At 41.1% G+C, this 14,535-nt stretch overlaps 1 protein-coding gene and 1 long non-coding RNA gene across 2 annotated transcripts; both read left to right on the top strand.

Moving 5' to 3' along the window:
• Positions 1-3,624: 3,624 nt before the first annotated feature.
• On the top strand, positions 3,625-12,709 carry LOC143441615 (uncharacterized). Its single transcript, XR_013109181.1, has 3 exons — positions 3,625-3,757; positions 5,216-5,319; positions 12,528-12,709. It is a non-coding gene; the product is annotated as an uncharacterized LOC143441615 (long non-coding RNA).
• LOC117705792 (acidic leucine-rich nuclear phosphoprotein 32 family member B-like) lies at positions 9,912-11,138 on the top strand. Its single transcript, XM_076931616.1, is given in 2 exon segments — positions 9,912-10,353; positions 10,356-11,138. Coding segments are annotated over 2 exon segments (783 nt in total). The 5' UTR covers positions 9,912-9,947; the 3' UTR covers positions 10,733-11,138.
• Positions 12,710-14,535: the final 1,826 nt, after the last annotated feature.

The raw sequence follows: 14,535 nt of genomic DNA, 5'->3' as shown, positions 1-14,535 counted from the left end.
CACCTGTTAACTTATACCATCTTCAAAGCCATGCTTTAAACTAAATAATCCCCAGTTCTGTCACGAGGCAAGAGAGGTACTAAATGACTCCTTAGTTTCTACTCCCTGGAGATCATATAAGACACCCAGTCAAATGTAAATTACAGATACGTGTATTACTATAGCTGCATTGCAATACCAACTAGGAGAATAATTATACTCACTGTAGGCATGTGCCACGGGATGCATGGTAACAGGGTGACTGAACCTAAAATGTTCACTGGCTTACTTGAAGATTAAATTCCCCTTAAGATCCTTAACTTTCAACTAGCTAGTGAAAGTGAGCAATAGCGATGGATCCTGGAAACCAGAGGCACCAAGTCTAACTGCAGAACACATGTCTGCTGTGTCTATCAGCTGTCTGAGCTTTCAATACTGACACCAATTGCATGGTTTGTGAACAAAAGTCAAGGCAGTACATGGTTTAGACTTGTACATCCCAGAGCCATTACTTAAGTTCATTGTTTCCCTGGTCCCATGCCCAGTTCCTTAACTAAAGCAATGATTTTTGAGCCTGCTGGTACCAACATGTATAGCTCAGGGTGTCTCCTTGCGATCTCTTCAGCCATGATGTGGCATCCTAGCTCTGAGATTGTGTCTCTCATTTTCATTCTCATCATCAACCCAATGTTGATTCAACTCCAGGAGCTAGACATCAGCCTTGACTGCTCTTCTGAGTGGTCATTTAGGTAAATACATGAATGCGCTTGCTTCTTCAAGTTCATCTTGGTTTCATGACATGTTTATGCTGTGTCTTAGAGCCATATCCCCAAATTTTAACCCCAAGTATTACTATCTGTTGATAGTCTTCTATGAGACTCATCCAATCCCCCTTTAATTTCGGAGATAGCATTTCTTCCAGATTCCCAGTTAGGTGACCTTACTTATTAAGACACTCTTAGTTTTCATCTTAGATTCTGTCTATCATTCATTCTGTAACTTCAGTACCCAAAAAACCAGGCTCAGATGGTTGGACAGAACCTCCTCTATATAAGTTTGTTTTTGTTACTCTCTTGTAAGCTTGTGGTTACCATCAAAGAATAGTTGAGTGCTAAGTCTTAGTCTATGCTACATGCCCAGCCAAGCTGCAATAAAACAGTAAGCCCTGGTTGGAACCCATAGTCCAATCTGTAAACAGTCTCTTTCCAAAGCCCCCTTCCCAACACCACATCCACCCACTTCCAGTGGCAACTAAGTTTACTACTTTGTGGATCTGGATCCCTATCTGAAATTTCTGAGTTCTCCAGAGATTCACAGGGACAGTAGCAAACAGAACTCACACACACACACACACACACACACACACACACACACACACACAAATTGTTTCCCCGCCCAATAAACCCTGAAGCAAATATTTGAAAGGGGAATAAATAAAAACTATCCTAACTGAAAAACTACAGGAAACTTGAGTCCTTTTTTTTTTTAATAACAAATTATGCCAGACAACCTAATTAGCATTTTGATGATGTTATGACATGACTAGTTAATGTAGCAGTTGGTGGTAATATCCTGGATCTTACTTTTAATGAATCATTTGATAGCATCTCATGAAATTTTTACTCATGGTTATCACTGTGTGGTTTGTTGCAATTTGCTCAGTGTCTCTTAATAAACATAAAGACAAACAAGGGAGCTTACCATCAACAAGAAAAATCAAACTGAGAAGGGATTCCCACAGGAAAGAAAAGAAAATCTACCAGCCACACTGCCTGCCCTAAATTACCTAGTGCACAGACTGACCCATCCCTCATCGTCATAAACACTCATTAAACGCTAATCCTCGAGTGGTCATGTGTAAGGATCTAGCTCAAGGGAGTGAAACAGACATGGCCCATGCCCTGCAGGAGTTGACAATGTAGACAGCTGTACTTATAAATCTAGGATAGAGGGGAGAGAGACTATGTCTCCCTTCCTTTTTCCACCACTGCCTGATGGTGCTCTGAAATAGCATGACTTTTGTCTTCGAGGTGCCAAAATTAAGATGTTTCTCTGGGCTTGTTGTTCTCTGTTCTTGGGAACATAGACACTCAACCTCTCAAGCTCCTGAATATTCCTATCCTTAGAATAAATTAGATTTACCTCTGGGTTATTTGTCAAATTCAAAGTCCCCCTAGACATAACTAAGCCCCCTGTACAAATCTCTCATTTGGGATTCTTAGTTAATTTTTAACACATGTTTGAGTATGCCCCATTCATCTTCCAAGAGCAAATTTCAAAAGAAACTATATAGTAAAGTATCTCCTTTCCAACAGTGCATTGCATCTTAATGTGATTTACATGTGCTTTTGTGTGTGTAGTCACAAACGCACACAGGGCACCTCGACCCTTAATTACATGCAATGTACATCAGTGCCCATACCAAGCAATGGAGTTTCCTGAACAATCCTGAAGTTCTCAACACTGTGCTAACATTCTTGTCATTTCTTCTCTCAACAGCATGCGGAGAAGGTAAGAATGCTGTAGAGGAGAGTAAGTTCCATGTTGACTCACAAAAGTGGAATTCAAACCAGTAGGTTGACTCAAGGCTGGGCACAGAACCACAGTGATACCATATTTCCCTGATAGAAATGTTCTTTTTTAAAAAACTTCTTTTTATAAAAGTCCTTTCAGGTGATGCTGACATTCTACCAAAATAAGACATTTAAAGGGAATGTCATCATCCCATTCACCCTGAGAAACAGGGCAGCCTCTAGAACAGATCCCACTGGTTCCATGTGGGATCCTGTCCATGTGATAGTACAGGCATCCCACCACTGTGCTGATGCTGTACACAGAAAGGGCAGCTGTTCTCAGCCTCTCCAGCTACACTCTCCCTTCACATCCATCTTCCAGGACCTGAGCTCATAATGTCGACTTTCACCTTGAGAACACAACCCTCCCTCCCTCTCCCTTGTATCCTTCACACTCTCTAACAGCAATGTATTTCCAAACAACTCTCCGGCACAACACAATTTACTCTTCTGTGTTGGTGAAGATTTATGAGACTACAACGTGTATACCAGCAAGCAATTACGGCACACTTGAAAATGTCTTTGCAGAAGGCAGAAATCTGATAAGCAAGGGGAGATTCTCAGGGGGAGCATGCATCTCACTCTGTTTTTTCCAATGTTAAAAATCATCCCAATTTTGAGAACACAGTATTTCTTAACTTGTAAATGTCAACCTTTGTGCTGAAATATAGGATATGCTTAAATATATTTTTTTTCAGGATCCCAGCACTGGATCTTACTCCTGCTGGGTGGGACAGGACAGGTCCAATGTCATCAGTCATCCCTGGAGCACCTGAAAAGCCTTCCATGATTGTCAAGGTCACAACTCTAGAGGAGAAGGTAGAAGCAAAATAAGGCAAAATGTTTGTCACTACCCATGTTCCTCACTATATATCACTGCAACCCTTGCCACAAGTTGATCAGACTGCGTCTCTCACGTGACCCAATGCGGCCATTTATAGAACATCTAATGACCCATGAAACAGCTGCACCTGAGAATTCCATCCAACGGGGGATTTCAGGCTGGATAATTATTAATCAACCTAACCGACGCCACCCTCAGAGACTTTGGATGTGAGACACAGTAGGAAAACGTAAGTGTAAAAGCAAGTATAGCCAGGAGGCAGAAGTCAGGATGAGAAAGAAGAGCTGTATGTGTATACACTGGAGGAATGAGGAGAGCAAGTATCAACCCACAGGCTGTTCAACCAGCAACCAGCTGCCAGGTAGGCATGGTAGAATGAGAGACTCTGTGTGGCCCTTCACAACTCTGCTGTCTGGGCTGGTATGATGGGTGTAGGACCTATGTAGGTTCATTGGCTCTGAATCAGAGAAGGTCCTCAAGGTAGCTCACTACTCTGTTCCTGTGATACCGAAATCATTCTTACAGTTTAGATGTGGCAGTCCATATCTGTCTTTGGTCATTGGCTCGGGAAATGAAGCAGCTACTTCTGCTTCCTATCACCTGCTAAGGTACTAGGTAGATGGAACTGTTGCTGGTCTTCACAATAGAGAGCACCAGAAACTTCGATCAACTGGAGTGTCCTCATTTTAAAAAGGCATACAGGATTATGAATGTAAGAGTAGGTTTGAAGTGAATGCTTCTGAAATCGATGAATGGATCATTTCAAACACTCTAAATGTGGGGAACTCCGCAGGCATAGCTTCCTGATACACTGCTGTGACAGCCTCTCATTCCAGCCCCCCCCCCCCCGTTCTCTTTTGCATGGCAATGATTATGGCAGTTTTACTCTTTAATCTGTCTTCCTTTTAGTGCAGTTGAGGAACCTTTGCTGTTTATTCAGAGAGTTAAATTCAAGTCAAAGCACCAACACTCTATCATAACTTCCTCTTCGTAGAAGTTCGAGAGGTTGGTGTAGACTTCCTTAAAGATTGTCAGTCCAGTTGCAAGAAGGTTTCAACATTGTCCAATTTCATTTAGATCATGATTGGGTAAAGCAATATACAGGAAAGTTTTTAGCTCAGTGTTCTCTCTATGGTAAGGACCCAATGAAGCCTATACTTATTCGGCTCCTCTGATTCAATGGCATGCAAAATAGATGCACTTCTAACATTTTAATTATTTAACTATTTTAAACACTGAGTTGTTTAATGCTAATTAAAAAATAAGACAGGTGCCAATTTTTTACACATACACACATGCACACGAACACGCACACGCGCACGCGCACCTGCACTACTAAGCTGGGCGGTTAAAAACCCACTCATCATCTCAGGTAAATTTGTTTTCCTTCGAGCTGTTTCAAAGCATCATTCTTACTTCTGAAATATTCGGGGTGGCCTTCAATTAAATTAATTGCCAGAATCAGTGGAAATATTTTACCATCTCTTCCACTTCATGATGGCACACTGGCTTTAAAGCAGTTAGTAGTTCTAGAAAATGAAGTATTAGGAGATGAAAGTATGAATCAGTAATATGACTCCCATATCATTTCAAGGAAACCTAGAATGGCTGAATTAATAACATCCTATTATTTTATTATTGCATGAGAATTTATAGCAGTGCTGACACCACACTAGGACAAATTCCATCCTTTATTGGCCTTTATTAGACAACGTATGGCAGGACCTTCTTCAGTGTCCCTAGGGGCTTTCACAGTGACCCAGGCAAAGTCACTTCCTTAACCCTCACCCAGTGGCTCCTCATTTCTTTATTTCTCCAGGTTCGTCCAAAGTTCATGTGAAAAAAAATGCCTGCCTACACCCAAGGTCATCCCATCAACCAGGCACCACTGAGCCCTTAAATTTAAAACACAACTTGCATTTGGTAAGAAATGTATTATGGGGTTTCAGGGTGCCATTAGCTTTGTGTGATGTGTCTTCCAATTTTATTTCTTGAGCATTGAACAAAGCTGAATTTTGTCTAGCTGTACTGAAGCCAAATTTGCTGATCTATAGGCTGAAGTTATGTGGAGAAAAAGATTTCAGTGGACCATAAATGAAGAAAGAATTCCATCCCATGTTTCTTCGCCAGCAAGAAAGCTTGAGAGAGACTTTGTGTGCGTGTGTGTGTGTGTGTGTGTGTGTGTGTGTGTGTGTTGGGGAGTCCCTATATTTTGTGTGTATGAGAGAGAGAGGGATGAGGTGATGGGGGAGAGAGAGAGAGAGAAAGAGAGAGAGAGAGAGAGAGAGAGAGAGAGAGAGAGAGAGAGAGAGGTGGTTCCTGTATCAAAAAATTCATCCTTAATTGTCTCATATTATTAAATTAAAATTTGTTTAGACCTTCTTATGGTTAAATAGGAAATGTCTTCCACAGGCTTATCTGTTGAATGTATAGTCTTCCAATATTGTAGGAGGTGGTAGAAACCTTGGGAAGTAGGACCTGGATAGGGGTAGTAGGTCATGGAGGCTGTGCCTTTCAAAGTTATGCCTGGTCACCAGATCATTTCTCTCTTGGATTCTTCTCTGTCACGAGATGAACAACCTCCCCGTTCACAGTGTCTGGTCTTCTTGATTTTCTGCTTTCCCATAGGCCAAGTACCAGTGGCATCAATGACTCTGAAGTGAAATTTCTGAAACCAATGAGCCAAATAAGCCCTTCCTCCAGAAAGTCATTCTCTTAGGTATTTCATCACCCGAATCCATGATGCTTGATTGTAGTTAGAAGTGGTTGATATGTGATCATTCTAATCACCCATTTTTTTTTTTTAACTGTCAACATGATACAGCCTAGAGTCGTCTGAGAATGGAGTCTCAACTGAGGGATTTTCTAGATCAAAATGGCCTATGGGACACTATCTTGATTGTTAATTGAAGTAGAGGGGCTCTAAGCAGCCCACTATAGGCACCACCATTCCCTGGGTTAGTGATCCTGGACTCTATGAGAAGTCAAGTTAAGCAAAATCCTGAAAGCAAGTCAGCAAGCTGTGTCCCTCCATGGTTTCTGCTTCAGGTTTCTGCTTGAGTTCATGTCCTGACTTCCCTTAGTGATGGACGGCAACCTGTATGATGACATAAACCCTGTCCTCCCCTAAGTTGCTTTTTGGTCAAGATATTTGCCACAGCAAAAACAGGGGACTGGACCATTCCCTGAGTACATAGTGTGTACTGTGCATAGTGCTAGACATTGGGTATCAAACATAGAACAGGCTTTATTCTAATAGAAATTACACTCCATGCCCCTGTCCTGGTCCACTATAGAGCTTACAGAGCATTGCTGCTTCCTTGGCTGGAGACAGAATGAGAACCTCTGATGGTCTCTTTCTAGGACCACTTGGACATAGCATTAGAGAGAACCTTCTTCCTTCTAACTTTATAAGTCATTTGTATTCAAAGCATTTCGCTCATAGAATATAGCAATGGTTGCAGAGAGGCATAATGATACTTTAAGTATTTAATAAAGTTTTATTCATGGGAGATAATGAAATCAGGCATATCTCATTCTGCTGTAATAAAATCACAGACACCAGAGAAGATATGCAGAAATTATTGCTATGTTCGGCTCCATCAACAGTTTCTTTCTTCTGCTTTTCCTTTGTATTCTTGCTTGGTAGATGTAGGGGCAGTATTCGTTCATACTCCCAAGAGGTAAGACAAACACAGAATAACATGAAGAAGCCGCAAGAGACTTTGTGAATCAAATATCCGAGAATTTCAAATTGCATATTAGAAAATAATCTTTGCTCCTGGGATTTCTACTCTGAAAACCACGAAGCTGCACAATAGCAGAATCCACCTTTCAACCTGCAAAGGGCCCAGCAGGACCTATGAAACCAGTATGACCTCTTCAAGTTTACACCGGAAACTAACAGTTAGTCAAAGAAGAAGAGAGTTCGCTTAATTCAGGCCATGCATCTCTCTAAAATACATAAAGGTGTGTAAGAGAAGAAAAGGGTTCTTCAACTGACAAGGGAGATTTTCGAATATTTTTTAAAGGCCAAATTAATAAAAGTTAATGGATCCTAATTCTGATCCTCAGATCCTGAATATTATGTAATCTCATAACTGATCCTCAGCTGATTTGAAAGGAAAGCTTTGAGTTCTCTGATAGAAGTCAGGCAAGGACACCAGGATGCTCAAAACGTCTTTTATGTGCTAGGGAGTTATCATGTGCTATGTTCACATTGCTAGGAAATTACGTACCACAGCAACAAACTCTAATGTGTGTTCTCCTCATCTTTTCTGATGAAACCCCTTTTAAATAGTTAGAAAGAGGATAAAAGAAATTGGACCAAAAGAGGTTTGACAGATCCAGGTCTCCTGGTAGCCAACAGGAATGGTAATATCCTGATAACCTGCTAAAGGATCGGTGTCATGGCAGAGCTACAAGATGAGAAGCCAGTCACTTGATAGCCAGGAAAACTATGACATACAGTCCATTGAACATCACCTTGCGTATAGACCTAAAACAGACAACAGAAAGCCTGGAAGTGTTTCGTGATGGTGTTAGTTCAGACAGGCTGCATCTCTGCAATTCTCTTGGTCCTTTTATTTCTTCCTTGTTGATCACTTCCTGATCACACAATGGTTTCCCTTGGGCCAGGTATATTGTTCAAGACAGAGAAAAAGAAAGAAAAAAAGAAAGAAAGAAAGAAAGAAAGAAAGAAAGAAAGAAAGAAAGAAAGAGCCGGGCGGTGGTGGCGCACGCCTTTAATCCCAGCACTTGGGAGGCAGAGGCAGGTGGATTTCTGAGTTCGAGGCCAGCCTGGTCTACAGAGTGAGTTCCAGGACAGCCAGGGCTACACAGAGAAACCCTGTCTCGAAAAACCAAAAAAAAAAAAAAGAAAAGAAAAAGAAAGAAAGGAAGGAAGGAAGAAAGGAAGAAAGGAAGAAAGGAAGAAAGAAAGAAAGAAAGAGCCAACTGATTTCTTTAAAAAAAAAAAAAAAAAAGATGTATGGGTTGGAGAGATGGCTCAGTGGTTAAGTGAACTGACTGTTCTTCTAGAGGTCCTGAGTTCAATTCCCAGCACCCACATGGTGGCTCATAACCATCTGTAATGGGATCTTAATCCCTCTTCTGGTGTGCCACACACTCAGAGTGACACTGTACTCATATACATAAAATAAATAAATACATCTTTTTTTTAAAAAAGATGTATTTTTTTTTTTATGTATGTGAGTACTCTTTGCTCTCTTCAGACACACCAGAAGAGGGCATCAGATACCATTGCAGCAACCCTATGGTTGCTGGGAATTGAACTCAGGACCTTTGGAAGAGCAGTCAGTGCTCTTAACCACTGAGCCATTTCTCCAGCCCGAGCCAACTAATATCATGCATTTTTATGGAGTAGGCAAATTATCTGTCCCCCACTTTCTGCTTCTTTTTCTATCTCATTGATCAGAACAATGGTACATGATTATTCCTAGATGTTTGAGAAGGAGAAAAGATAAATACAATGAGAGAGGAAGGGGAAAGTCAGAAAGCCATTGAGAACTGTTGGGTCAGCCAACTAACACTGTGTTAGTTGTGCTTCTAGAAGTGAGGAGAGTGTGGCTGGGGTACCAAAGAAGTACTCAGATTGCAAGTTTTAAGATGAATGCTTATAATTTCCTTTTTGTTGTAGTCTCTGAACAAAGGAGGGTAGTTAATAAATGAAGTATCAGTGATTGGAAAGTTGAATGAAGCCACGGAACTGGAAAAGGACAACACGCATACCTGAGAGGAACGGGGTCTGAGATGGAAGTTAATGTGGTTGAGGACTGGCAATAGTCATAGGTAATCAGAGGCAGAAGGAAGAAGGGAAGGCCCTTCAACCAATTATTTGCAATGTCACTAGTTTCCCTGCCATTGAATTGTCTCTTGCCTTCAGCAAAGACGACGGCAAATGTCAACTTTGGGAAACATACGTTCTATCCCTGGGTCTCCTTCTTGGTGAAATTCAAATTGCTTTTTTTTAGGTGCACTGCACAGCCACTTAGAAGTTTCTAGAATCTTAAGAAAATTTTGCCTGTCCTTCCTCCTCCATTTTGCCCTCTACAACACACAAGCACCAAGAGATCCTGTGAGGAGGCTGGGTTTTTCATTCTCGGTTCTTTTTCTTTTGCCTAGCTATATAGAAATTTGCTTAATTGAGTCTTTGTCATGCAGAGAATGTGAACAGATGGAGAAAGGAAAATTATTAACTCAATTTTCCCACCTCATTGATTGAGACATCACAAAGATTCAAAAACTAGCGATTCCTTATGCATTAGAATATGATCCTGTTAAGCCATTTGTAGTTTTAGGGGATTCTAGTACATAACTGTGTGACTGTTATTGCAAGTTGCCTGACCCACATCACCACATGTAGACACAAAGACAAATACATCTTTTGCTTTGCTCCAAATTTACATATTCAAAAACACCCCTCTCAAGCCTTTGAAATTGAGTGTCTCCCCAGGAAGCCTCACTCATTGCATAGATAACTATGAGTCAGTTATAGCTCTTTCATTCGGGAGAGGGGGGACGAGGGGAACATGGACATGAAGAGGAGGATCCACCTGGAGCTGAGGAACCAGACCCTGGCAGCTGTTCGAGAACTTGTCTTGGACAATTGCAAAGCAATCGATGGAAAGATTGAGGGGTTAACAGATGAATTTGTGAACCTGGAGTTCCTCAGTTTCATAAATGTAGGCTTGTTTTCAGTTTCAGACCTCCCGAAGCTACCTAAATTGAAAAAGCTCGAGCTCAGTGAAAATAAAATCTTCGGAGGTCTGGACAGACTAGCAGAAGAACTTCCAAGCCTCACACATCTGAACCTAAGTGGAAATAAACTGAAAGATATCAGCACCTTGGAGCCATTGAAAAGGTTGGGCTGTCTGAAAAGCCTGGATCTGTTCGGCTGTGAGGTCACTAACCGGAGTGATTACCCAGAGACTGTCTTCAGCTCCTGCCCCAGCTGTCCTATCTGGATGGCTATGACCGAGAGGACCAGGAAGCACCTGACTCCGATGTGGAGGTGGATAGTGTAGAGGAAGCCCCTGACTCAGATGGAGAGGTGGATGGTGTGGACAAAGAGGAAGAAGACGAAGAAGGAGAGGATGAAGAGGAAGAAGAAGAGGATGGTGAGGAAGAAGAGGATGAAGATGAAGAGGATGAAGATGGAGATGAGGATGTAGAGGGGGAAGATGATGAAGATGAAGTCAGTGGGGAGGAAGAAGAATTTGGACGTGATGGAGAAGTTGATGAAGATGAAGAGGATGGGGATGAAGATGAGGATGAAGAGGAGGAAGAAAGTGGGAAAGGTGAAAAGAGAAAGTGAGAAACAGATGACGAAGGAGAGGATGATTAAAACCCAAAACAACCTGCAAGAAACAGAACTGTTGAGTACTGGTTGGGCTGCTCATGGATTTGGTAGCTGTTTTACAAAGGTAGCTGTGATCCAAGCCCCAGGACACCCCCACCCAAAGAGCCAAAGAATAGTTCCCGCGACATTCCGCCTTCCTCCGTTTAGCCCCTTGGTAATCCACCACCAAGCCTGGGGACTTCGCCCCAACAAAATTGTAAACGTTGTTAGGTTTTCGTGTAAGACTCTTGCTGTATCATGACAGCTGTGATTGGTGAGTTGACCGTCCTGGCTGCCAGTTACACTGCGATTGTAACAACATTTTTACTTTCTGTACAACAAGGAAAAGCTTTGTAAATAAAATCTTAACATTTAAAAAAAAAAAAAATACCTCTTTCAGTCCAAAAGGCTCAGTGCTGTCTCTGATAGAGCTGCCACAAGTGAGGGATTTTCAATGTGTGCTAACTCAACTTGTAGTAAGAAACTAACTTGATTAAATGTTAATGTCTTCACTTAAATGGTATTTAATTGCGAAGTATCTTGATTCTAAACTGTTAAAATGATTTTACCACATGGCCCACTTCATTTGGGGGAAGGGGGTTGTCTAATGTTTACCAAAACCTGCCATTTGGCATTGTTATCAACAACAAACACACTGTCTCATTGATAGCTGCTGCTAGCACATCATCGAACACTTCCTAGAAGGGATACCAACCATAGTGCTGCTATCCTTTGGCCCTTATACAGCAAATACACCTTAACTACAAGGTTCCCATGATGTGGACACCTTACTGTGTGTAAGAGCTCTATGGAAAGGTTGGTGGGCACCACCATAAAAGTCTCACCTTAGTCATGAGATGGGCAACATACATCCCCTCTGGAATGAGGTCTAAGTTCACATCCTGCGCTCGGCATTCTCTCAGTCAGCTTCTGCCCACTGGGATACATACAGAGGCCTTCTCATGGTGGCTATAAAACCAGAATATTATTGGATCGCATGTGAATCCCAATGTCCCTAGTATATACACAATGAAAAAAGATTGTTCAAGTCTCAAAAAAAGATCTTTTTCTGTCTACTTCTAGTCTGGTTTCTGAAAAAGGCAATTACACTTTATGCTGCAACTTCAGTAGTAAAAAGTAAGCAAAATCATGGCAGGGGAGATGATTTAAGTCGAGAATGCATTTGCCGTGCAACAATGGGGACCAGACTTCAGGTCCCCAGCACCCAATAAAAAAGTTGAGCATGGTGAAGCATGCCTGTGATCCTCATGTTGAGAACATATTCAGGAGAATCACTGGGGCTTGCTGGTCAGATAGTCCAGCCAAGTCAGAGAGCTCCAGGTTAGATGAGAGACAGCATCTCAAGCAATAAGGTGCAGACTGAGAAAGACACCTAGCATTGACCTCTGGCCTCCACACACATTTACATACCTGCGTGTATGCAAATCAGTACACACATGCATATTCACACACACACATGCTTACATGCAAAGAAAAAAATAATAACACTTCATCAAATGAAAGCTAAACAGGGGAAGATTAGGAGTCTGGCCTGGCTCTGCTCAAGCTAGGTCACTTTAGACAAGTCAGAGCGTCTTCCTCTATGGCCAAGTCTGCCTATTGTAAGTTGAAATCATTCATAGTATTTTGCTCCCAATTTAAAGTGTATTACAAGATGATGAGAGACCATGTGTTGTTTGCCTGGAAGAAGTAATCAGAATCATCCACATTCAAGTCCAATAGGCTCACCAGTGTGACCTCACTGTCCTAGATGTTTCCCTGAAGAATCTCTTCCTCTGAGAAGCTGTGGTCAGTCCGAGAAGGCACTTTGTGAAGAGTTAGAAGCTACCTTCCTAGCAGTGAGCCCTCGAAGAGCTTCATCATTAGAACTTTGTTTTCCGGAATCAAAACTTCCCTCCCCACTCACCCTTGAAGCCACTTCAATAAAAGGTCTTCCTGGTGGCCACTCGGAGGAAGTCATTTGTTTGATGTATATATTTAATTTCTTGTACATTTTTGTGCCTCATCTGCAAATACTACTTTCTATATTTATCTTGAGACCCTCCCAGGGCCAGCCGATAGCCATTACTTCTTTCCAAGAAAAAAGATGCATAGGCCCAAAGGGGCTCAAACAAAAACAAGGATAAAGAGTTGGTAAGAATCACTGTCAAGGTTAAGCATCGAAATCCTCTTCTTTCCTCATAGGCCTGAACTTTATAGTCGAGGCAAAATATTGGAGTCATTTTCTTTCCTAGTTGATGATTTCATTGCTGGATTGAATATAAAACATCTTTGCTTTGGAAAAAAAAAGAACACTTTAGAACAAATTTTTCCTAAATCATTTTTCAAGATTTCCTGTTACTTCACCTAAAGCTGCTTTCCATTAATAATCCCTCAGTACAAAGCACCAAGACACACAGACCCTGTAATTAGGGAGATTTCAATTACCTATGTGAGGAGGCAGGTAATTGACAATCTAATTAGTCTCGTTTCAATTACCATTTTTCTCTTCATTAGAGCAGTTAGTTGGGAAGTGGAGAAGGTTTGTAAAATATTCCAAGACCACGAATTCTCAAGCTACGTTTACTAAAGATTGTGGCTGGACTCCTCCAAGACAAGGATGCATAAGCAACAGCAAGGCAGGGGCCAGGACAGCTGCTGTGTGCTGAGAACCAGACACACATATTGGATGCTCATCAAGCAAAGCTGTGATTCAATACCCTGGGGTGGTAGTTGGCAGGGCCTTCGCATGGGACTCATTCATTGTCGTGTGGAGACGTTGCTTGAAATATGCATTGTTGAATGAATTAATAACTGCTCTAATTTATTGAGTGCTTGCTATGGATCGAACACCAAGCAAGCGTGTGTGACACACAGAGCATTCTGGTGTGTCTATACTCTCATCAACTCCCTGAGGATATTGCTGTTATTATCATCTCTGTGTCATAGATGAAAACGTTGAAGGGCACAGAGATTGTGCCATGTTATCTAGGTATTGAGATTCTTCATGCATACTTTGAAACTCCACATACAGAGGAGAACATGGCTTTGTATTGCAACAGACTTAGAGGTGAAGCTCAGCTTCACCTACTAACCTACTGTCCCAGTCTGGGCAAGGCTGTGGGCTTTTCACTTATACAACAGAAACAGTATTTGTGTCTTATTACTGAGATAATTAAGAAAGCTAAACCGTAAATATAAAGAACTAGTCATGGTATCTAGAACGTAAAATTCTGTCTAAAGCAATGAATATTCTCTCCCACTTAGCTAAATAAATGAAGTTGTCTTTATTGAATATATGTGAGATATTCATACATACACACATGTGATTAGATACATATATGTGTGTGTGCATAAAATACTCATGTATACATGTATATAGTACATTTAAAGTCTCTAAGCACGAAGAGAAGAAAAAGAAAGAATGGTTAATTTAATCTTAATAGTGATATGAAACCCTCAAAGGAAATGGAAAGTAATATAAGCCAAGGGACACACTAATGCAAGACAATAGAATTATGATGGATTCTCACAAATATAGGATATGCATAATAATGTTTTAAAAATTAAAGTCAAATTAAAATATTAAGACGTACATAAAAATTTATTTTAAAGAAAATATTATTTATCACAACAAATCATTTCAATGTATAATGAATATACATTTAATATTGAGCTATTCCACATTCTGTTTTCCCCTGAGTCAAGTTGTTGAAGTTCAGTGTATTACGGACACACCTCCATATCTCAATTCTGACCCACACAGGTTCAAATGTGCA

Source organism: Arvicanthis niloticus, chromosome 3, assembly GCF_011762505.2.
Source record: "Arvicanthis niloticus isolate mArvNil1 chromosome 3, mArvNil1.pat.X, whole genome shotgun sequence".
Classification (NCBI taxonomy): domain Eukaryota; kingdom Metazoa; phylum Chordata; class Mammalia; order Rodentia; family Muridae; genus Arvicanthis; species Arvicanthis niloticus.
This window is presented reverse-complemented; position numbering and strand designations above follow the sequence as displayed.